At 41.3% G+C, this 24,168-nt stretch overlaps 1 protein-coding gene across 2 annotated transcripts in view; it reads left to right on the top strand.

The window, feature by feature from the left end:
• nrg3a (neuregulin 3a) overlaps positions 1-24,168 on the top strand; it is a 555,008-nt gene that overhangs the window by 491,040 nt on the left and 39,800 nt on the right. For both annotated transcript variants that reach the window (XM_075480968.1, XM_075480960.1), the window contains exon 5: positions 16,908-17,010. In XM_075480968.1, coding sequence (XP_075337083.1) covers positions 16,908-17,010 — 103 coding nt within the window. The remainder of the gene's footprint in view (positions 1-16,907; positions 17,011-24,168) is intronic.

Here is a 24,168-nt window from a genome sequence, read left to right as displayed (position 1 = left end):
AAGACCAAGAAAAAAACTTTCCGACGCACAGCGCCTAGTTACGGTTACTATGGCTACTACAGCCAATCACAACTGTCCGACGTAGAGCCAATCACAATGTACTCCCATTCAAGCGGACAGCCATATTGTGTGACGTAATCAGACGATGGAACCCGAGCCGATCTGGTACCTACAGCGGCTATATATGGTGGCGCAAGTCAATGCGCCAGTCCTTGCAATTTTCTCCGTCACAGAGGTGTCGCTGCTACGTGAAGGTTACCGCTACTCTACAACGACAAGTCCAGATGAAAACAAGTCAAGAGCAGGAACACTGTCGTTCAATGATGCTGCTGCAGTATCTGGGAGATGAAATGCTTCGTGTGTTTCTGCGTTTCACGAAGTTCGTGAGCCAAGATGATTCAGTCACTAGAGGTGAAGGTCTGAAGCCCCCGGCATCACCAGTTGGAGTCTCTGCCCTCTTCTTTGCCTTCACGTATCTGTCCCGTAGCTTCTTCCACACATTCTTACAGAACTCTCCCTCTTTCCCCAAAGTTCTGCCAATCTCTGTCCACCAGTTTTGGGAGTTTACATTGGTCCCTATGCTCTTTCACTGCAGTTTCGTACGGGTGCATGTACAAACGCACCTCCTGACTGAGCCTGGTCTCACATTGGTCCATCCGGTTTGTCGTTCTCGGCGCAGGCAAGTTACAAAAATCGACTGGTGCACGACAATGTGCTGCGCCGCCTTTTCAAGGCAAGTGCCATGCCCGAAACGGTTACGGTTCGGCTGTGCCGTGAGCGACGCGTCAACTATAAATCCAGCTTTAGGCTCATGTAGAAGAGCAGGTATCCACCGGGCAGTTGGATCCAGATGTGTTCTTTGATGTGTGAATATGTGCATGAAAGAGAAAAAGGCTATGCATGTGCAGCGTAATGAGCCCTGTATGAATGAGTTTATTAATGGGTGAATGATAAATACATTGTAAAGCTCTCTGTAGAACACAGCATAGGTTTGAAAACCCCCTATAAGTGTTATCTGCTCACAGCTGTTTTGTGCAGGAGGGTATTAATATTTATTCAGTGGGTAATTAATATTTTAGCCTTTGAATAAAGTGCTCTGGGTAACCAGACTTGGCTTGTCTTGATTATCTGTCTGAAGAGCTGATTGCTAATGTCTTTTTCCCAGTAAGACTTGTAATGATGTCACTGTGTTACCATAAGAAAAACGGCGCCGACACATGCAACACACTGACAAATTTTTTCATTTTATTTTATTTTATTTATTTATTTTTATTATGTATTTTTATTTGTTTATTTAGTCATTTATTATTATTATTAGTTAGTAGTAGTAATTTTTACTAGAATTGGTATTATTATCATTGTTGTTGTTAATATACAATCATTGTAAATATTTAAAAAAAATTGAGCTACTTGACTAATTTGAATTTCCCCCATTGGGGGATGAATAAAGTATTTTTCTATTTCTATTTCAATGCATGAATTATAGAGAATGAACTTCCACCTCCAACAGAGTCCATTTCTGAGGTTGAAGCTTCTGAAGGTTAAGATCTCTCCACCCAGAACATCACCCGCCCAGCGTTTATTAAAACAGATAATATATTCAAGACTTCTTGGATCCTGCCTTCCCTTTTTTATGAATCTTTTATGTATCAGGGGTGGAAGGGGAAGAAAAATCCACTGCATCTTGTCAGTCAGTCATGCGGGTATCCATCAATATTTCCTTTCCATCAGAGATCACTGAGCTCTGACTGGAAGATGTTCCACCTGATTGTAAATCAATGTTCAAGCAAAGTGTTACAGGCAGCTGTTTGAGGTGAAAGTGGGATCTGGTGTTGATTCTCCTTCCAGTGGGTTTAAGGTGGAAAGAGACACAAGTGGAGACATTATTGTCTCTTTAAAAGTACAGATGGTCGGCACATCAAAGAAAGTACATGAATAAATTAGTGTAGATTTGTATCAGGAAGGTAAGAAGACATTTATTTCTCAGTGGCACTGGCTGTTATTGATGTGAATGATACATTATGGTCTATGCAATGCTTATTACAGTTTAACAACTGTGGGAGATTTTGGACCGATATGTGAGACACTGCTTTCTTCCATCATATAAAAAAAAAAAAACTTTTGTGAAAATAGTGTTCAAACAATCCATCCAGCCAGTTATGATCGGAAAGAAGACTTTCAGAATCAATTCCAAGGTACATTAAAGCTACCCTGGAGCATGCGGCAACCCAAAACCCTGCTATACTTTTCCCAGATGAGCTAAAGTGGTTTGGCCCCAAAACACAATGTGATGTCATTACAGAGCATCACAAAAATTACTGTATTTGAGGCTTAAGTCTTTCTTTTTTTCAATGTAGAGACACAGTTTATGCAAGGATACTTCCGGTGTCTACATTGCTGCGTGACCTTGTTTACCTTAAAGGGGAAGTTCAATTTATTTCTGGCATAAAATACGTTCATCTACTCACCGATAACAGTTTGGTGAAAGTCGGCATCCTTCGGAAGATATTTAGATCACTGGAGATCGGCGTATATCCATAAACGGGAGAGAACAGGGCAGAGACAATACAGCCTCTGAATAAGGCATTATCTGTCTTTATTTCACCAATACTTTAAGACCAATGAATGAATGAAAGCGTACTATTGCACTGTTAGCTCAGAGCTGCCGTGTTGTTGCTATTGGGGGGCTTATAGGAAGCTTTCTACACGCGTCTACTGGGATGGAGCCTATCCCAACCGTCACTGGGTGAGAGGCGGGGTACACCCTGGATGGGTCGGCAGTCCATCACAGGGCCACACCGAGACAAACGACCATTTAGTCACCAATTAACCTAACATAAACGTTTTTGGACTGTGGGAGGAAGCCGGAGTACCCGGAGATAACATGCAAACTCCACACAGTAAGGCCCCAGCTGGGAGTTGAACCTGGAACCCTCTTGCTGTGAAGCGACGGTACTAACCACCACTAGGTGGGGCTGTAGGACTGTAGCGATACACAAATCTCACGATACACGATATTCAGCCAACGATTCGATACACTTACATCATTTTCTGAAAAAAAGGGACGGTGTGATTTGACATGAATCGTTGCTGATTGGACCGGTGGTCCGACCTTTGAACCGGAAGGACAACACCGCCAGACAAACAGAAACAAATGAACATGTCACAAACGTGAGAGCTGTGCACTTTATAGAACATTTTTATGAACTAATTTATCACTGTTTTGTAGAATGTGAATGCCCCTGGCATTGTATTATATTACCTTAAAGGTTGGGTAGGGGATCTTTTTCTGGAACATTTTTTTACATATTGCTTGAAATACTCTTCACACCCCCATTGCAACCAATTAATTAAAAGTTTTGACACAAATATGAAAAGTTTTAGTGGCCTCTAGAACATACAATCTAGGAAAAACAGTATCCAATCATTGTGAACGGACCGTTCACAATGATTGGATACTGATGCCGTCTATCAAACTGCAATCTGCTCCTCCCTCCCCCTCCTTCCCCCCCTGTGCGCGTACCCTGCTCCGTGAACGAATTACGCGTCCAGAAGCTTAGCAGGAAGCTAAACTAGAGCTAGCTTGGCTAGCACCTAGCATTATTAAACGTATAGTTATCATATACTAAATACGGCAACGATCGATGCTTGCTGTCAGAACAGCGCTCGTGCGCGTTCATGTACTCTAGAGGCGTGCCTTCGGGGGAAAAGTGAAGAAAAGGGTTGGGACTTTTTACCTGTGTATTTTCAAAATGCAGCTTCGCTGGACTCAAAATCCAGGATCTCCTACCCTACCTTTAATGTTCTGTGTTTTCACTAATTGGAACTTCTGACTTTTCAATAAAGTTAGCTTTAAAATAAATAAATAAATAAAAAAAAAAAATTAAATAATTATTTAAAAAAAATAGATACTCGTGGATACTTTATCGGGAACCAAAATATTGATATATATCGCAGTATTGATAAAATTGCTCAGCCCTAAACACCACACCACCGTGCAGCCCCGTCTCATACATATGTCCATTTTATTAAGACTTATCAGTCTGGAACCATCATTTTAAGCTAGTTAGAATATATCCTTTTAGCCTGAATTTGAAAAATTATTTGTGTGGTTGATTCTTGCTCAAGAGCAAACAAGAGTCCAGCCTAAACAAAAACAGAACAAGTTAAAGACTCTAAAAAGAAAAGGCCAACAGAGATTTAAAGTGTCGGGTGTGTCTTTTGTGTCCGCTGCTTGTTTATATGTCATGAACTCCGCCTGGCAGTCTGTAGCCTTCTCACCAGGGCTCACAGTCGGCGTCCCTCAGAGACGCAGTGTCAAAATGCCACTTCACAATGTCGCCATTCACCGCACTTCATCACAGAGGTGGTGTTCACAGTATGGTGTAGAAAAAACAATGGCCTGCGGTTAGAACAACAAACTAATAATCAAACACTGTACAAAGTTAAAGCTACTTCACCTTAAAGCTACTTTTTCCACCATATATTGTCTTCTCTTTGTGGCCAGCTCAACTGTAAGGAATGTAATTCAGCTGAAAACACATTCTGCATGCATGTGGCTGCACCTCCAAAGACTGCAGCAGCACCTCTACAGCTGCTGGCACATTTAGTGTAAAATATTAATAACTGTTTTCTCTAATGTTGCTCAGAATAAGTGACCGGCATGCCTCAGCAGGGCAGGTCTGCGGGTTTGAAGTGGAAATAGACAGAGGATGTGACCCCGCGGCCCCACAGATGGAGTGCGAACATGCTTTCCCTCTCTTGAGCCGAATGATTTATTCACGTCAGGAGAGCGTGTTGCTGCGTGCAGGTGTGTGCAGACATGAGGGAGGCAGAGGCACTGCCTGACCTTGACTTTATTAACCTCACACCAAGCAAGCCTTATGGGCATGACGCAGGTCAGAATGCATGTGGCGTAAACTTTTACCCACTAACTATTGTATACTTCTGTTTGTTGACAAAACCTACACACATGTACGTCCACCCAAGACTCATTTAAGGAGATAAGGAACCATCAAATGTTCTCAGGTTCAAATTTAGACATTTCCTTTCAGTCTTCTCAATTCCTGATGATATCTCAACTAGGGCTGGGCGAGTTAACTCGTTATTATCACGTTAACTCGTTAATTATTTAACGCCGATAAATATTTAATCGTACATCAACGCATTTATTTATTTTTTTAGGGGGCTTTTGTGCCTTTAATGGATAGGAAAGTTCAGAGAGACAGGAAGCAGGGGGCAGAGAGAGGGGGAACGACATGCAGCACAGGGCCGTCCGATGCACGACTCGAACCGGGGCCAGCTGCAGCGAGGACTATAGCCTCTTGTACATGGGGCGCCTGCTCAACCCACTACGCCACGGACCACCCCTGTTTTATTATTTATTTTATTATTTTAAAAGTCTGTTGCTCACAGGCTTTTATTTTGTAAAAGTCTGTTGCTGTCTGCTGTGGAACCGGAAAAGAAAGTAATTGGTGGATCCACCAAACATGGAGAAGGGTACGGAACTTTTACTCGGCCATTTTCATTTTGAAGTTCTTCCAGACGGCGGAGTTGACAGAACCAAAGTCATCTGTAAACACTGCCAAGTTGAATTGTCTTCTCACCGTAGTAGTTCCAGTCTAAAATATCACTTAAAGGCAAAACACACAACTGATAGCAGCAAGTCATTCAAGGAAACAGACAGTGGAGCGAGGCTTCTACATAAAAACTACAGAAAGATGCTGATGTTAAAAGTGTGTTTGCACAACAAATGTTATGGCACTTTCATTCATATGGCAGCACATTTAAAATAAAGCTAAATGCTAAAGGCTATACACTACTTTTGAATTCATTTTTGGATTTTGCGTACAAATGCGATTAATCGTGATTAATCAGGGAAATCATGTGATTAATTAGATGAAAAAATGTTAATCGTTGCCCAGCCCTAATCTTGACTTATTAGACGTTATCTTTCTGTTCACTCTCGTGATCTCGAGATATTTTTGTTCCTCCACGCTGTGGTTAAGATTCGATTAGGTCTGGGTCCAAAATGACCTCCTAAAACAGAGAGTTTGGTTTGACAACGTTGTTTTCTCTGAATGCAACACCTTGACCTATGATAGCTTTTTGTAATTTATGCCCTTCTTTCACAAAGCTGACTCAAGTTTCTAGAATTCGGTATTGGCAGTCGGATGCAGCTCTGAGAATAATGTGTCTTTGTATCTTCTTGAGATTGTCAAATCAGCTTTTTTCTGTTTAAAAATAAAAAAGTCTCCTGAAATTTTTTTCTCGGCCAGTTTGGATGCTGCTGGAAGGATTTCTGCCAGTAATTCCTGCACTTTTTCTTATATATTTGTTACGATGCACAACCATGCCAACAGGAAAGGTGTTTGATGTAGGAGCAGCTGACTGAACAAAGCCAAGTTAATGCCTGCAATAAGACCCCAATTCCAGGCGCGTTTAAGAGGAGATGTCTAGGATGCAGGGCAGGAACGAAAGGGATAGAAAGGATGAGGAAGTTTTAAAAGTTCTTCTGATTGTCATGGGAAATGTGAGATCACCGGCAGATAAAATGAATTAGCTTTGAGTCCTGAAGGGGATGCGGCGGGAATATAAAAAAGGAAATATTATTTGTTCTTCCCAGCTTTCAAACTGTTTGAGCAGACAAAGACGACAGACAGAGAGGTTAGGGTACAGTGCTGGTTAACAATAGATGATATAATCCTGCACGTCACCGAGGAGCAGCCCAGATGTTGAGTTCACCTGTGTTACTTACTGACGCTGTGTGTGATATCAAATAAGTTGTGGTCCAGCTGTGAAAATAACACCCCAATCCATTCATAGCGATTTCTGACCATTTCAACCAAACTTCTCTCTGCTTCACTTCAACTTTCCCAAATGTGTTCTATTCTATTTGTGTTGTTATTCATTTGGTGCAGCAATATAATTTCCCTTCAGGGAATGACAAAGTATTATTGAGCTAAACTGAAATAAATAATAGAGAGACGGCGCAGCAGCTCCTTCTTTCTTTATTCAAGCAAATAACTTTGGGGTGAGCAGTGACCCACTGTGGTCCACACTGCCCCTCTCCTCCTCAGGGTCTGCCTTTTTTTGAGCTCTGCAGTACCTAAGAATACTCGGAGCATATTATAAGGATATGATGGAGCTTACAATAATTAGCTCGAGAGCTCAGATGACACCCCAAAATAATACTTACATTTCCCTTGTATGCGGTTTGACAGCTGAGATAAACTAATTAAATGAAAAATACTTTATAATTTCCCTTTTCTTCTGTTACTCTTTGACTGTTTCTTTTCTCTTTTGTTTCTTTTTCATGTATTAAATTAGCCTGACTACGTCATACTCACGATTCTAGTCAGAATGTGAGTCTGATACCGCTCGATAGAGATTTGGGTATGGGGCGTGTTTCAACCGAACCAGGAGAAAAAAATGCCTCTTCGCTCAATTGGATAGACCTACAACCAATCAGAGCAACGTAGTATGTGACGTAGATTAAGCGACACACACTTGTTGTAGGAAGGACGGCAAAAACATCTTTTCTATCGATAAAAGCCTTTATCGCGTTCCTCTGTTCGTCTTTCAAAATGAATGCAATGTAGAGATCCTGTAGAACAGACTCGATGGCAGAATCTACACACCCTAGCTCTCCAGCGGCAGCCATGTTTGTTTCAAACAAATTCAAACAAAGCGCTCTTTAGTGACGTAGTCGATAATGTCCCTGTTGATCATCTGTCCATCATCGTATAAAGCCCGCCCTGGCAATCTGATTGGGTCGACTGTCGCGATGTCGAGCATAGAGATTTCCCAACTGAGCAGAGCCAGACCGAACTTCCCGACCAAAGATTTTATGGGCGGGGCTAAGTTCGGCTGGCACCCAGGCTAGTATTAAATGGCCCAGGTTGTTAAAACACGTACAAGTGAACATAATAGCCGCTGACCGGTTGACAACACCATCAAAAACTCACATCATAGTTTTAACTGTTGCTGTTATGATGGTGCATTCAATGACAAATGGGAAATTTTGACAGGTAAGACAAAAGAAAAACCTTTTTATTAGAAGACAGGTTTCTTTGTCGAAATCTAAAACTTATCAGTCTAATATTTCTTAATTGGTGTTGAATTAAGTTAAGAGACCCATGCAACTATTGTTGAGATTGAATGTTGATAGAAAAGCAAAAAGCAAGAGCAACAACTTCCCGTTTCCAAGCTGCAGTGAATGCAGCATCGTGTGAAGCTGAAGCTCGGTGAAGATAATTAGAAAATGGGATGGATAACCTTGTAAAGTGACAGGCTTTTACCCTGCAAATCTTAACAGTGTACTGAAAGACTCATTTTCAGATGTATGGGGCTCGAAACAAAACGCCAAGTTTGATTTTGAGTAGGAATTGACTTCAGGCACTCAAATACATGCTCTCAAGCACAGAAAAGTGATTTTTCTCTAATACGTTCCCTTTAATGCGGTCCACAAAGAATACAATGATTGCTTGTTCATAATGTTAATTGATGGCATGTTCACAATATTGATTGTTATCCATTTAATTTGAAATGAAGCCGGTAGCAGACCATCTTAGTCACGATTAAAACCTGTAAATCAGCACAAAAATAACAATTACTCGCACAAACTATCGTCTGCTGATACGAAGTGAGAACTAACTGAAGTAAAGCTGGCACTTCCAGATCAGACATGATGGGGAATAAAGGATGTTGCTGCAGTCAACATTTATTTTTACATTACTCAACTGCTGTGTCAAACTGTGGCCTCTAACAAGCATCTGTCAGGATGGGGATAAAAACAACTCGTGGGAAGCTACTGGTTGCATGGCAACTAGTGGCAAGTGTGACATGAATTCAAATCGAAATTTACTTTATAGGCATGAATTTCATCTTGAACATTGCACCGCCAGTATATATGCTGTTCATCAAAGGATTTCAGTCGACACCTAAACAGCTTAATGTGGAAATTAGATGTAAAAGCCAACACAATAAAAAAAAAGGTAGATTTAAGACTGAATTCCTACTTAGGCCACATTTACACATAGCCGGGTATTTAGAGAAACGAATATTTCCCCCCTCCGTTTTCAATAATAACATCGTGCACACAACATCGTTTTCAAAAAACTTGTCATTTACATCAACCCGCATAAATACGCCGTCAAGCGCCATAATAACTATGCCAAACCTATTGGCCAGTGTAGGGAAAGGAATGAAGCCATGCAAGCTAATCAAAATCCTCAGAATCGAGGACTTTCCTCATGTGAAGGAGGAGATAACGCGAGCAAATATCACAACAAAACTGAAGGTAATAAGAGGGAAATATAGACAGTCAGTGGATACTGGACGTAGGAGCGGCCACGGAAGAGTGGTGCTCCTTTATTTTCAACTGTGCGAGCAGGTTTGGGGTGGCAAATGCAATAAGGCCAGAATCGTTTGCACAAACGTAAAAATTAGTAGAACTTTAACATCATCCATGATAATCCTGATCAGTGGCCAAACAAACTGTAAACATAAGGCGCTCGCATGACGTTAAGCATTTTCTGGCGCATAATGTGACGTTTAAGAACCTAAAACGCCGTTTCTCCCAGTTGACACGGCAACACATAACCGGCGTTATCAGAAATCTCCACTTTGGCCGGAGGTTTTAGAAATAATCGTTTTCTGTGATAAAAACGGGGTTTTGGTGTAAATGAGAGGCCAAACCGCAGGAAAATATCTGTGTCTTCCTATCGTGTAAACGGGGCCTTAGACTGACCATCAAGGACCGATACGGTGGTAGCCTTGTGGTTTTACCCACATATGTAGACAAATGTTGGATGAGCACATAAGAAAGCTGTTCAGATTACAAGTTGTTGCATAACAGCCTCAACTATCGCTGGTGCCAGTGCATAACAATGGTGTAACGTCCAGTAACCATAATCTCTTTAGAAATGATGAGGGAAGCACCAAAGATTTGCTTCTAAAAGGAATACGTTTGTTTCTCTGAAATGGGTTCGTAGTATAGTACATATGGTCATGAGTTGGGAAAAACTGCACTCTGCACACACTGAGAACTTCAATGAGTACAGATCCAATGAAAGGGGGGGATAAACCGTTGAGATGCTCAGAAGATGAACTGAAGACATTTTTGTTTGGTGATCAGACTGACGGTCCCCCCGTATGATCAAAGGAACGGTGGTAGGATAAGACGCTCTGAACCCTGTTCCATCCACCAGTCCTTTCAAGTGACTATACTTAGAACGTCGTTGTTGCATTCAGACGCCGTTTACTTGAGCTTCCGCTCGCTTTCATTCACTTTTTCTGGATTACTTGCTGCTTAGTGAACCAGACACTCATTAGAAATACATTAGAAATAGGGGTGTAACGGTTCGTTTTAACGATTGATTCGTATCACGATTCGTGGTTGCCAAGGACGATATTGTTTCATTTAGAACGATACGATCCGAAACGATTCAGTAACTTTTTAGCCAAAAATTCAACCAGTGTGACTGAAATAAATAGCTGTATACTGGACAGTGCGGGTGAAATTTCCTAGATTCCTGTTGTTTCTTGTAAGGGAATCAGGTATAAATTATGGATGTAAACAAACAAGTAAACAAAAATTAATAGCAAATGCATTCACATTTTATTTGAATAAAGTGCAACCAACACTTTAGGCTGAATTAACAGGAAGTTAACCTTTTCTGGTCATTTTCAATAAAAATAATACAGTAAGTGCAACCAACATTTCAACAGCAGGTTTACCTGCTACTTCTGCTGTTGTTTTTCAACATAAAAATATTACAATATTAATATGAAAAATAAACCAACCAACATCTCTTCAGGTTGAATTAACAGCAGGTTTACCTGCTACTTCTGCTGTTGTTTTTCAACATGTAAATAATACAATACCTCTGGTTGGCAGAACAAAGGTCTCCGTTTTCCACTCGGATCAATGTGATCAGAGGTCATTGTCACATAACCTTGATTTGAGCATCCGTCCAGCCAATCCGTCGTTGTCGCTACTCGTTCAGCTTGAGAAAGCGACAGCTTCACATCATTCTTAGTACTTTTGTACGATGCAAGAATAACCTTTTCTGAGAAGTCGACTCAGTGTCATTTTTTTGAGATATTTTTTTACACTGAATTTTTTGAGATGTTAAATTTGTCAACAAATTTACATGTCGAATTTTGAAGAACTGAATATTTTGATGCATTGATTTTTTTACACTGAATTTATTTTAACATTGAAAAAAATATGAGGCAAAAAAAAAATGGTTTTTAAAATTCAAAGTCTGATTTTGATGCTGTAAAATTCAATATTAGAAATTCATATTCAAACTCTGATGGCACTGAAAACTTCCATACTGAACGGAACAAAAATGAGATTTAAAGAACAGGAACCACGTTGTTTGAATCAAAGAAAAGCAAGCAAGAGAGTCTTTGGCATCTTTGGAGCAGAGTAGTGACATCAGAATAAAAAATGAGGAGATTTTGACAGTGTGTGAAAATGGAAGTGACAAACAGCAGCAGGAGAAAGGTCAGTAGCTCTGGATAAAAGCAGGTGAGATGAAACAAGCACCAGTGAAGAGAAGCTTTACATGACAAAGCTCATGCCACTTATTGTTTTTCATGCAACACCTGCAAAACAAGAACGTACAAGCACACCTATCATGCTCGGGCCCTGGCAGCAGATAGTCATCGGACAGCATAAGTATGCCGTTGGTAAAACTATCTGCAAACAGGTGACTTTTGTGCTCAAAGTATTTGATTTTTAAACACTGTTATGTGACCAACAAATCCCACAAGTCTGCGGGTGGAAGAAAAGCTAAAAAGTAAGGTCAAACAGATTTACAAAAGAGCTATCTGCCCACCTGCGAGTCTCCACGAATCTTTTGAAAAGTGGAAATACGGTAGTTCACAAAATTGCTAAGTGCAGTAAGCCGTTCGGTGATGAAGAGTTTGTGTGGCGTGAGTATTTTTCTTGTATAACCTTCAATCATATGCTGGCTCCTTAAATTGGCACTCAGTCACCAGAGCCTTGAGAGCACTGGATTGGGCCCATGTATAGAAAGCTTTGAAATTTTAAGACATTTCCTGCAAATCATTTGAGCAAACAAATTTAAATTCACTTCCACTGAATGTGACGACACTTTGAGCTGCTGCAATGCTGCAAATTACAATGAGATGCAGAGTTTTCTTTATTTAATTTGACTATCAGTTTAACCCTCCTGTTGTCTTGCGGGTCAAAAGTGAGCCACTACCATGTTTAGCTGTAGAAAAAATACCTTAAACTATCTTTTTCCAACTTGAAATTTTATGACTTTTCCTAAAGGGACCCCATCATTAGAAAAAGTCATACTTTATATTTGTTTATGTTTCCATGTGGGCTGTACACGACTAGGTTACAAAGATTGTCTTATGGGTCATTTTTGACCCGTGAATTATAAAAACATTTAAACACCAGAAAAAAGTTCACTGTTTTTTTCCCTTTCAACATAATTAATTCAGAAGTAATTCCTTCACATTTATATAATAGCAATAATAAACCTTTATTATGTAAAAGAAAACAGAGAAAACAAGAAAACTGTTGGTCCAACTGACAGTTGGTTTGTGGTGAAAAAAAAAAAAAAAGTGTAATCCTGAAAACTGGTGATTGTCTTTTTGTATTGTGTAACAAAAAATACAAGATAAAAAATGTATTGAATTGAGTTGAATAGATAAATAACAGGTGGTTTCATCATACAAAATAGATTTTGGATTTAAAATTCAATTAAGTTGTTTTATTTTGGGGCTTTGGTAGGGCGGGTCATTTTTGACCCATAGGACAATGTTAAGACTACACAAGGGTTAACATTGTAACATTACAGAGCTCTAAAAAATGAATGTGCCTTATAGTTAAAGGGGAGACCCACCAATCTGACATTTGCTCAGCACTCTTTAAACCACTTTAACAAAATAAAAACATTGCAAAGTTTAATTACTGTGTCTTTCCAGAGCTCACAGTTGGAGCGCCGTGCATTTCGTTTTATCTGTGGATGTTCCTCAGCTGTTATCTAGGTCACTCAGCACTCTGAGGAAAGTGTTGTGTAAGACTGAATTTAGCTCTATAAGCCTTATTCTTGGAGATAACCCCAGCCCACATTGCTGAAGCTCACTTTTTTAACCTTCTTTAACCTTTGCTGCCCGCTCTGAGGGGAGAGCTTTGAAAGATGCAAACACTTGCAGCAGAGAATCTTTCAATCAAACGTTTATACTTGGTTGGATCATGGCAAATGTTTCCTTTAAGTTTAAGCTTTAGCAACACTTGACTGAATTTTGGCTGTATTGACCAATTTCTCTGCTATTCTTTTGATCTTACTGAAACCTTATGTCAGCAGCACAAAGTTTACAATATGCAAGATAGGATTTTACCCAAACAACAAGAGATTTTCCTAAATTTATTGAATAAAAATCCCACCCTGCAGTCAACCTCATTCTTTTTCTCTAGGATAGCCCTCGGCTCCCGCTAATTATATATAGTAATTACAGCCATTGAGCTTATCTGATGGTGCAGTGTGATTAGTACCATCAGAACAACAATGCCCAGAGGCATAATTTAGAAATAGGTGGAGGGAGATAAAAACAAAGACAGAGAAGATGTATAGATGCACTGAAAATGCACCAGTGGACTCTGGAACATCTATTATTTTTAGAGAAAGTGTAGGATCCAGTACTGTATGATGGATTATGCAATATATGTGTGGGACACCGTATTTTAAGTACCGCAGTGGTTAATCTTGGTGTCAAAAATCCCATGTTTGAATTCCAAGACAGGCTCAAAACTTCTCGATGAAGTCCGTTGACACTCTCTGCCACTGACTGCTGTCAGGATCAATGTTTTCCTCTAATTTCCCATGTGTCTGGGCATACACACAAGCTCCCTGAGCACACTGAGGACCACTGTGAGCAACATCAGATGTGCACGCCGTGGCCACACACCAGTATCACACCTGTTCAACACCTTAGGATCATAGCAAGTTACACGGCTTATTAAAAGAATCAAATCACAGCAGCAATTTTCATTAGTTTAATTTTAATATGAGCAATTTGGCCCACTTAAAATGAAAATGACAAAAATCTTGTTGTTCATGAGATGTGTAGTATGTTATCTGTGAGAGTCATGCTTTGGCCATGGAAAGAGTCATGCTTTGGCCATGGAAAGAGTCATGCTTTAGCCATGGAAAGAGTCACGCTTTGGCCATGGAAAGAGTCACGCTTTGGCCATGGAAAGAGTCACGCTTTGGCCATGGAGAGAGTCACGCTTTGGCCATGGAAAGAGTCACGCTTTGGCTATGGAAAGAGTCACGCTTTGGCTATGGAAAGAGTCACGCTTTGGCCATGGAAAGAGTCACGCTTTGGCCATGGAAAGAGTCATGCTTTAGCCATGGAAAGAGTCACGCTTTGGCCATGGAAACAGTCACGCTTTGGCCATGGAAAGTCACGCTTTGGCTATGGAAAGAGTCATGCTTTGGCCATGGAAAGAGTCATGCTTTGGCCATGGAAAGAGTCATGCTTTAGCCATGGAAAGAGTCACGCTTTGGCCATGGAAAGAGTCACGCTTTGGCCATGGAAAGAGTCACGCTTTGGCCATGGAAAGAGTCACGCTTTGGCCATGGAGAGAGTCACGCTTTGGCCATGGAAAGAGTCACGCTTTGGCTATGGAAAGAGTCACGCTTTGGCTATGGAAAGAGTCACGCTTTGGCCATGGAAAGAGTCACGCTTTGGCCATGGAAAGAGTCACGCTTTGGCCATGGGAAGAGTCACGCTTTGGCCATGGAAAGAGTCACGCTTTGGCCATGGGAAGAGTCACGCTTTGGCCATGGAAAGAGTCACGCTTTGGCCATGGAAACAGTCACGCTTTGGCCATGGAAAGAGTCACGCTTTGGCCATGGAAACAGTCACGCCTTGGCCATGGAAAGAGTCATGCTTTGGCCATGGAAACAGTCACGCTTTGGCCATGGAAACAGTCACGCTTTGGCCATGGAAAGAGTCATGCTTTGGCCATGGAAACAGTCACGCTTTGGCCATGGGAAGAGTCACGCTTTGGCCATGGAAACAGTCACGCTTTGGCCATGGAAAGAGTCATGCTTTGGCCATGGAAAGAGTCACGCTTTGGCCATGGAAACAGTCACGCTTTGGCCATGGAAAGAGTCACGCTTTGGCCATGGAAAGAGTCACGCTTTGGCCATGGGAAGAGTCACGCTTTGGCCATGGGAAGAGTCACGCTTTGGCCATGGAAAGAGTCACGCTTTGGCCATGGAAAGAGTCACGCTTTGGCCATGGAAAGAGTCACGCTTTGGCCATGGAAACAGTCACGCTTTGGCCATGGAAAGAGTCACGCTTTGGCCATGGAAACAGTCACGCTTTGGCCATGGAAAGAGTCACGCTTTGGCCATGGAAACAGTCACGCTTTGGCCATGGAAAGAGTCATGCTTTGGCCATGGAAAGAGTCATGCTTTGGCCATGGGAAGAGTCACGCTTTGGCCATGGAAACAGTCATGCTTTGGCCATGGAAAGAGTCACGCTTTGGCCATGGAAAGAGTCATGCTTGCAGCCTTGTTTTGCAGAGTAGACCTTTCTCACTCGAAAAAAGTCTACTCGCTCAAAAAAATCTCCCCCAGTTTCACCGTTTGCACTCAGACAGCCATTCCATCCTAAAAGAACCGCATTCTTTTTTACTTTGCCTTGGTGAGTGGATGTGTCGCTGGCGCTGCCCGTTCGTTTCCCCATGATAAGGGGCGTCTCTTAACTCTTAATGCTATGATTGGCTGCATAGCGTAAGTAAAGTGTATCATATCACTGGCTGAACACCTGTCACTCACTGCGTTACATTGAAAAATGGTACAGAAAAACATTAGGTCTAGTATTAGATATGAATTAATATGTTTATGGTGAATTTTATTTTATGCGCTACATAGATTTTCTTGTGCGCTGAGAATGTGCGAGCAGCTTAGAGGGAACATTGGTCAGGATCCCATCGAGCAAGACGTAGCAGGATTCCCTTTGTGGTGGTCTGTGGCCAGGGAGGCTGGAGCTGTGCTCCGAGGATTTTTTTATTTTGTTTTAAAGTAGCCAATGAAACCCATCCGCAGTGAAAATTTGTCTCAATACCCTCAATGTAAAACCCCAGCACCTGTCATCTTTATGGTTTTCCAAGGTCTGAGCATCCCAAAATAAAGCTTGACTGATCGCCCGTTAATGTATCTGAAGGCAAGTGTGATTTACTTGTTCGGAACAAACAAGACAGCTTCCATTTTTCTCTACTAATGGTGTCCCGGCATGCCATAACTCTTCTTGTCTCCAAGTATTCAAGCTCCATTACATGTGGCATCCATTTCAGAAGCAATGTCTGGTGTCTATCGGACCATTACTCGATGTGGTGGAGCTGATAAAATGAGCTGAGAGGCTGTGCGGTAACTAGGAATAGCAGGTGCGGCAGGAGGGCTATAAATACGTGTTTGTTTATCGTAATTGAGATTTTGAGTTGTGTTTTTATTGCAGTTTCCTTTTGGTTTATTTATCAAACACGTAAATGTAATTATTATTTAAAGGAATCTCCGAGGGCACCCCAGAGAGCTGTTTGTACCACGACCGGCTTTGTTTGATGATTTAAATGGCTGCTTGGGTGCTGCAGACAGAAACATCAGAAATTAAAAATGGGTTAGAACAAATCGCAAAACGATGTTTTAAGTCGTCGTAACGATGAAGCTGTTGTGATGCATTGGTTTGGTACGACCCGTCTCTGTGAGTGAGGGCTGCTTCTCACGGCCTTTTCCTTCCTTTATCTCACTCACGGTGACAGATACGAACGGTGTCTATGACTTTATTTGCCAAGAGTGTGACGTTCAAACATTAATATGGCATCTTCCTTTGTTTTTTTTTCCCCACAGAGAGCAAGGACGTGTACAAGAGACAGGTGCTGTCAATCACATCCATCGCCATGGCGATCAGCCTCCTGGGAACACTGTGCATGGCCCTCTACTGCCGCAACAAGTAAGAGAATAAAGCATATGTACCAGAAACAGCATACCACTGTTTCTATGCACATTGGGATGTGATGGTCTGAGTTTGAAGTGATTAATAAGATCAGCTGCATGTGATCCAATAAGGTGCTGATGATGTGGTAGAAATTAATGTGTTTTAGTTCAAACCAACATGTTTTTTAACCCAAAATAGTTTTGTTTGAAGTGATATTACTGTCTCAAAAGTGACAAATGGTGACGTGTCACCAAGGCAACTGGAAAAATGGCATCCATTAAGGTGAAGGTGGCTTTGAAAAAGGAATGCACTTCATCATTTTCTTACCGTAAAGGGATTGTTGGCCCCTTTTGACATGAAGCTGTATGACATCCCATATTAGCAATATCATTTATGAACATTTTCTTACCCCCTGCTGCGTCCTGTGAGCCGAGTTCCGGCCTCGTTTTGGCGTTGACGAAAGTAGTCCGGCTAATTGCTTCTCATTCTATTTAATTTTTATTCTATTTTTTTATTCTCTTTAAATTGTTTGTTTTTATGCTGCTTTTTGCTGTTCTTTTAAATGCCTTGTCTTTATGTAAAGCACATTGAGTTGCCGTGGTATGAAATGCGCTATATAAATAAAGATACCTTGCCTCAAAACAATATGCGTTCAAAAGAGTAATACATTTGCATCACAAAATCGTTCTCCAGGAAAAAGTCAGACCTCACAATGGCTTGGCACTATTTTCTCTCGTATCACGGTCTGCAGACCGAAGTGCAGACCGAGCAGTCCCCTGCTTCCGAGCAGCAAACACCGTAACAGGCGCGGCTGTCGGCAGGCGGCAGCAGGCAGTGATACGAAGGGAGAGAAAATAGGGCCAAGCAATTGTGAGGTCTGACTTTTTCTGGATGAACGATTTTGTGATGCAAATGTATTTCTCTTTTGAACGCATATTGTTTTGAGAAGCAAAACGCTTTATTTTGGTGGCCCCAGCCAACTAGCCGGACTACTTTCGTCAACGGCAAAACGAGGCTGGAACTCGGCTCACAGGATGCAGCAGGGGGTAAGAAAATGTTCATAAATGACATTGCTAATATGGGATGTCATACAGCTTCATGTCAAAAGAGGCGAACTATCCCTTTAACCGAGAGTTGTCACGTAGTGTCTGTATTCAAGAAGGGAGTAAGAAGTGCTTTGGTTTCGTGTTTCCGTGTTTTTGACTGAACATCGATGGCACAAAAGGCGTGTCAAAGGAAACACTTGAGCATGGCGTCTGCTCTGACGTGGAAATGCTCATACGAGTCACAAAAGCCTCCAACCAACTGTCGCAGCAGTAGTTTGACGGCCCTCTACGGTTCGTATTTAAGGGTGTGAACTCACGACCTATGTGGTCGTTTGGAATGATGCATTCATAGTGGTTGAACATCCCTACAGGTTGCGATAAAACTGTCCTGACCAAGTTAAAGCAATACAATGTAACTTCTCAAAAAGCCCATTATGGAGCTCCCCCTACAGGCTTGGAGGTAATGTACGGTTACACTGTCGTAAATACAACACCCTTTCGCTTTCACGTTTCACGTTTGTTGACGAACCGGCGAGGAGTCAGAAGGTGCAAGCTATGTCGACCGAGAAGGTAAGAGTAATCAAATGTACCTGGGAGCGTGAGAGGGGTCTATTTGTTTTTGCGGTAGGTGTGCCAGAAAGCAAGTCGAAGTACTTCCGCTCAGCTCCCGGGCCGGTCCAGCAAAGTTACATAGCGCAGTTTTTCCAACTCAGACCCCCGAAGGGCATAGGAGACAGGCCAATCGTAATATTAAAACTCATTCTAGCCGCACAATTTTTTTCAAGCTGTTATTTTAAGGTAGAAATGTTACATAGTATTGCTTTAATTGTTAAGATCTAGGAATGCAGCTCGATTGCCACAACGGAGCCAATCAGGTGACAAAAAAGGTTCAAAACCTTTTTAGAGAAAGACATAAACAAAACATTATGAACTACTTATAGTAGTAATAAATCTGACACAAATAGCAAATACATTTATAAGGAAACAGAAGCGTATCTAAAATGAGTTAACTTAGTCACAGACACACTGAAGCCAGCATTGATCTTTACAATGTTTGCTGACCAATCATTCAAAGATTATGCACTTGATTAGATTTAGAGAATGGTTGTGGTCTGCGTTAATTACAGGAAACATGCACACTGACTTAAGAAACCACTTTTGTTCTCCCTATAAATTATATGTGAGAGCCTGAAACATACCTGTGTACTTGTAGGCGGCCATTTACCCCAAACACCTCCTGTTAACACAACGCTCAAGAAATCAATTCATTGGAAATAAAAGCAAGAGGAAACAGTTCCTCCCAATACACAGTAAGTCAGCCAGCAGTTCCTGAAAGACGAAAGAAACGTAGGGATTTAGTTTGCTTTTCTTTTCAATCCTCAACTACAGTAAGAAAAAGACGTAATCTGGTTACTGTCAGTTAAAAGTGTGTTTTTTGTCAACACGTTCTGCAGATTTTATGAAAGAGAATAGGAGGTTTCGTCATCGTTTCCACATTCTTTGTGTCCTTTGTTGTTCTTCTTTTCTCCTCGTCACTCCTCCCACCTGTTCTTTATTCTTGATTTGCTCATCTGCTGTCACTTTCCTCATCATCTGCTGAGCATTTATACTCCTTGCTTTTCACCCTTTGTCCCATCTCATAACCAGTTCATAGCTTGTAGGAGCTAAAGGTTTTCTGTGCTGTTTTTAGCCAGTTTTTTTTTTTTTTTTTAGATTAATGTCTTTCTTGAATGTTCTGCACCAGTAGTGCCCCTTGGTTTTTTTGTAATGTGTTTATTGAGATTACTTAGATTCCTGATCTACTTCCTCTTAGCTGCTGCTACACTTTGGCTCCTCACCTTGCTCCAGTGTGACACAACAATTGACTTGATCACTGACCCTGATGCACAACCTCCGCCCACAGTAAACTCAGTTGTTCAGTCTAACATTAATGAAGTTAGATTAGCCAATTCACAAGTTGTTTGAATTCTATTCCTCTGCAGAATCCGTGGGTTTTATTCGTCCTTATGTTTATATTTGCTACAACTTTGGACCTTGTTTGTGTGAAACATTGTTTGTGACATATGCATTTAGTAATGTTGAGTACAAGTGGATCGAGACAAGATTATACAAGTTAATCCTATTGTGTTTTTGTTAAAAATATCTTTTGGGTATACTATGCAGGGTCCGTGCACACAAAAGACAGCATCAGTCAAAGTGGGTGTTTAAAGGGATAGTTCGCCTCTTTTGACATGAAGCTGTATGACGTCCCATATTAGCAACATCATTTATGAACATTTTCTTATCCCCTGCTGCGTCCTGTGAGCTGAGTTCCGGCCTCGTTTTGGCGTTGACGAAAGTAGTCCGGCTAGTTGGCTGGGGTTTAAAAAATAAAGCGTTTTGCTTCTCAAAACAATACACGTTCAAAAGAGTAATACATTTGCATCACAAAATCGTTCATCCAGAAAAAGTCAGACCTCACAATCGTTTGGCACTATTTTCTCTCCCTTCGTATCACTGTGGGCTGCCGACAGCCGCGCCTGTTACGGTGTTTGCTGCTCGGTCTGCACTTCGGTCTGCACGGTCTACACAACAGGCAGTGATACGAAGGGAGAGAAAATAGGGCCAAGCGATTGTGAGGTCTGACATTTTCCTGGAGAACGATTTTGTGATGCAAATCGAAGCTGGAACTCGGCTCACAGGACGCAGCAGGGGGTAGGAAAATGTTCAGAAATGATATTGCTAATATGGGATGTCATACAGCTTCATGTCAAAAGAGGCGAACTATCCCTTTAAGCGGCTCATAGATGAACCGCACGTTTCCACCACTGCTCAGATTTAACTCGCATGTTTTATATCTTCCAGAATTCCTTTTTCATGGTGCGGTTAGATGATTCCCAACTTACTTTGCTGATTGTATTTTGGAGATATTTGCGGCAGTTCCTGATATGATTGACATGTTCCAACCTTTGGTGATGAGCCTTGTTGGGCGTGGGCAGACCAAAGGCCTCAGGAGGCGTTTGGTTAACGTTGTGAAATCCAGTGCAACATGTTGAGGCATCGAGCATCTTGAATGAAATCCCACTCGGGGTATTTGCAACAAATCTGTAAAGCTCATTATTTGTTCACACATATTCTCATCCTATCATCGCATAAAGGTCACCTCAGCACTGTTTTTTTTCTGTGCCCATTCCTTATTTGTGCAGGACTGAATTTAACATGTGTGCACAGTTAATACTGCATAAATGGTCTTACAGGATGGGTCAAAGATCCGGGATGTAGCAGCATTCTTTCATTCAGAGTATATGGACTGTGGAGCAGGCTGTGATAGATGGCACTGTAATTCCATAGGCTTTCCCGTGTAATATAATGATGTGAGTGAATGAGCAGCCTGACAACAAGATAATCGTATCAAGGCATGATGGACAGGCTCTTTCAATGAATCCATAATTGAGTCAGGGAACTTGCTTGTTCGGTGGAGGAGATGCATACAGATCTGGAGAAGGGAGGAAGTGCTAATGCAAATCTGAGCGACCTGAATAACCATGAAGTCAAAGGTTTTTCTCACACGGAGAAGAAAAGAGCCGGATACAAATACAGCCAAACAAAAGACAAGTGATTCTTCCATTTAGGCTGTCGTCGGTGCTCCTTCATCTGTACGCATCTCCTTTTTGTACCAAGCAAAATGAGTTTTGAGCTTTTGCTGTGGTGTTCACATCCATGTGTGATGACTCTTAGCTTAACATGAGATGCTAAGTTTCCAGAAATCAGTTTGTAGAATTGATATATACACGTCTACAAGCCTTTAAACCACCACCGGTTTGAGGAGAGGCGCTCAGTGCATCAGCAGCCCCGGCCTATAACAGTTCAATCTAACCCACCTATTAGCTTTATCAAATTTGAAGGATTCAGCCTAATTTGATCAGGAGAGAGGATGTCTGACTCCTGAATCCATTCTGGGACTGGTTCCACAAGCCTGGGGCCTGATAACTGCAGGCTCTGCCTCCTTTTTAATACGTGGAAACTTTCAGAACCACAGTAAAACCTGCAGTCTGAGAGCAAAGTGCTCTGTAGGCAAAAAAAATTCAAACCGTGAAGTCTTTAAGAGACGATGGAGTTTGGTCATTAAGGAGTTTAGTTCCAGTTTGCCTGAGAACCTGCACTGTATCTCTCCATCTCCCCCTCTCTTAAACAGTGCTCTTTAATAAGATCCCTCAAAAAATGAAGATTGAAGATAAAATAGTATAATAAGGGGCATAATTAGTTCCAGTTAACAAGGGGTATCAAATAAAGTCTGTTGAACAAGTTTTTTGAGCGATTTATGTGAAAAATCAGTTTTCTTCAAGGAAAAAAAAAAAAAAAAAAGGTCATTAGTTATGTCTCTGAGACTCACACAGATTACAGATTAATTACAGTTTCCCTATTCAGCTGCTGTCTGAGACTACAGGAGAACAGTTAGTGATGCTCAAGGACACGGACATTGTTCCAATAAGTCTGATTTTATGAGTTTGTGTGGTTCGAACTAAAGCAAAACCAAAAAAATTTCTGTTGCACAAACAGTGGAGGAATTAGAAATGATATGTGACAATAAAGTCCTGATAAAGAGCACGCATACCCTTCTGCCAACCATCAAATAAAAGAGGGGGGGGGGTTCCTTATATTACAATATCCACGAATGGGTTGCAAACCACCAATTTCTATCATTTAAGGTCTTTTACTACGATGGTGAGCAGTACTCAATGAGCCAAACCCAGATTTGTCAGGCCCAAGAGTGGAGGACGCAGGAGCAGGCTTTTATTGTTTTTTTTATTTTATCCAAAAGCTTTTATTGAGAAGCAGAAGTTCTCAAGGCTCTCCAGAGAGAAACAAAACAGGCTATGGAAGTTATCAATTATAATATATACTTCTCCCAAAATGAGAGAAGTACATCTATGAAAAATTATCAAAATCAAAATCAAAATCACTCCACTTTAAGGAGGAAAAACAAATGGACTATCAAAATTTAGCTTTAACTTAATCAGGGCTCCGAACCGGTTCAAGGAACGAAAACGAAAATCGGAAACGAAAACTAAATGGTCTTCAACTGTTCCGGAACAGAAACGTTATTCTGAAATCCACAAAACCGGTTAATAACGTTTTTTTTCGTTCTCTATATATTTTATAAAATTTCACAAAAGCGTAGTCTTTGTCAGGGGAAAAAAAAAAGACTACTTCCGGTTGTGCGTTCACTTCGCTGCCCGCTAGGCTCAATGCAGGCAACTGTCACGAATCACTTCCTTTATCCACTACTTAGTCTAGTTATCCACTAGTTATCCACTAGTTAAAGTGATGGTTCGGAGTAGGTTCACCCTAGGGTCATTTGAACCGTGACATCCAGCCAAGTAGCCCACCCGAAGTTTTTCCGATATTGGCTGAACATCAGCTGAGTTACTGAGTTATCCCGAATAGCTAAGTACAAGCGCTAATGGAACCTAGCAGTATCTCCAAAATTACCACACTAAAATCACATGCCATAACACCAAACTTCTACAGTAGTACAAATATGGTCTGTACTCGATGCATTTGGAAGTTTGTACATAGTCCAGGAGTTTATTATTATCAACACAAGCCTAATAGCTTCTCTGCTGCTAAAGCTGCGTCGACGTCACTTCCTTGATCTGGGAGCTTCAATGTAAGATGAGGGTTGATCTACTACTGTAGACAACAAAGCAAGGCTGCTCAATTTCTCCATTGATAAAATAAATCCACAACTCTACAACATAAACATTCATAAAAATTCATGTAGAATATAGCAGATACTTTGTTGTCTACAGTAGTAGATAAATCCTCATCTTACATTGAAGCTCCCAGATCAAGGAAGTGACGTCAACGCAGCTTTAGCCCATCTGAATGTTTTTGGATGCTGCCGGTGATTTATTATTTTTGGGCATAGAGCTACGGTGTAAATCAAGGGCAAATACTAATGAGTACGTCTATTCTAAGGTAAAGTCTACACACGCAGACTTGATAGGCCCGCCAAACACTGCCGGAACAATAAGAACGAATGATATTTTACATTCCGAACCGGTTCAGGAACGATATGTTGGTGGCGGAACGCAAGAACGAAAACGTTAAACATGCCTGAACCGTTCGTAACGGAACGATTGAA

Source organism: Odontesthes bonariensis, chromosome 2 (assembly GCF_027942865.1).
Source record: "Odontesthes bonariensis isolate fOdoBon6 chromosome 2, fOdoBon6.hap1, whole genome shotgun sequence".
NCBI lineage: Eukaryota > Metazoa > Chordata > Actinopteri > Atheriniformes > Atherinopsidae > Odontesthes > Odontesthes bonariensis.
This window is presented reverse-complemented; position numbering and strand designations above follow the sequence as displayed.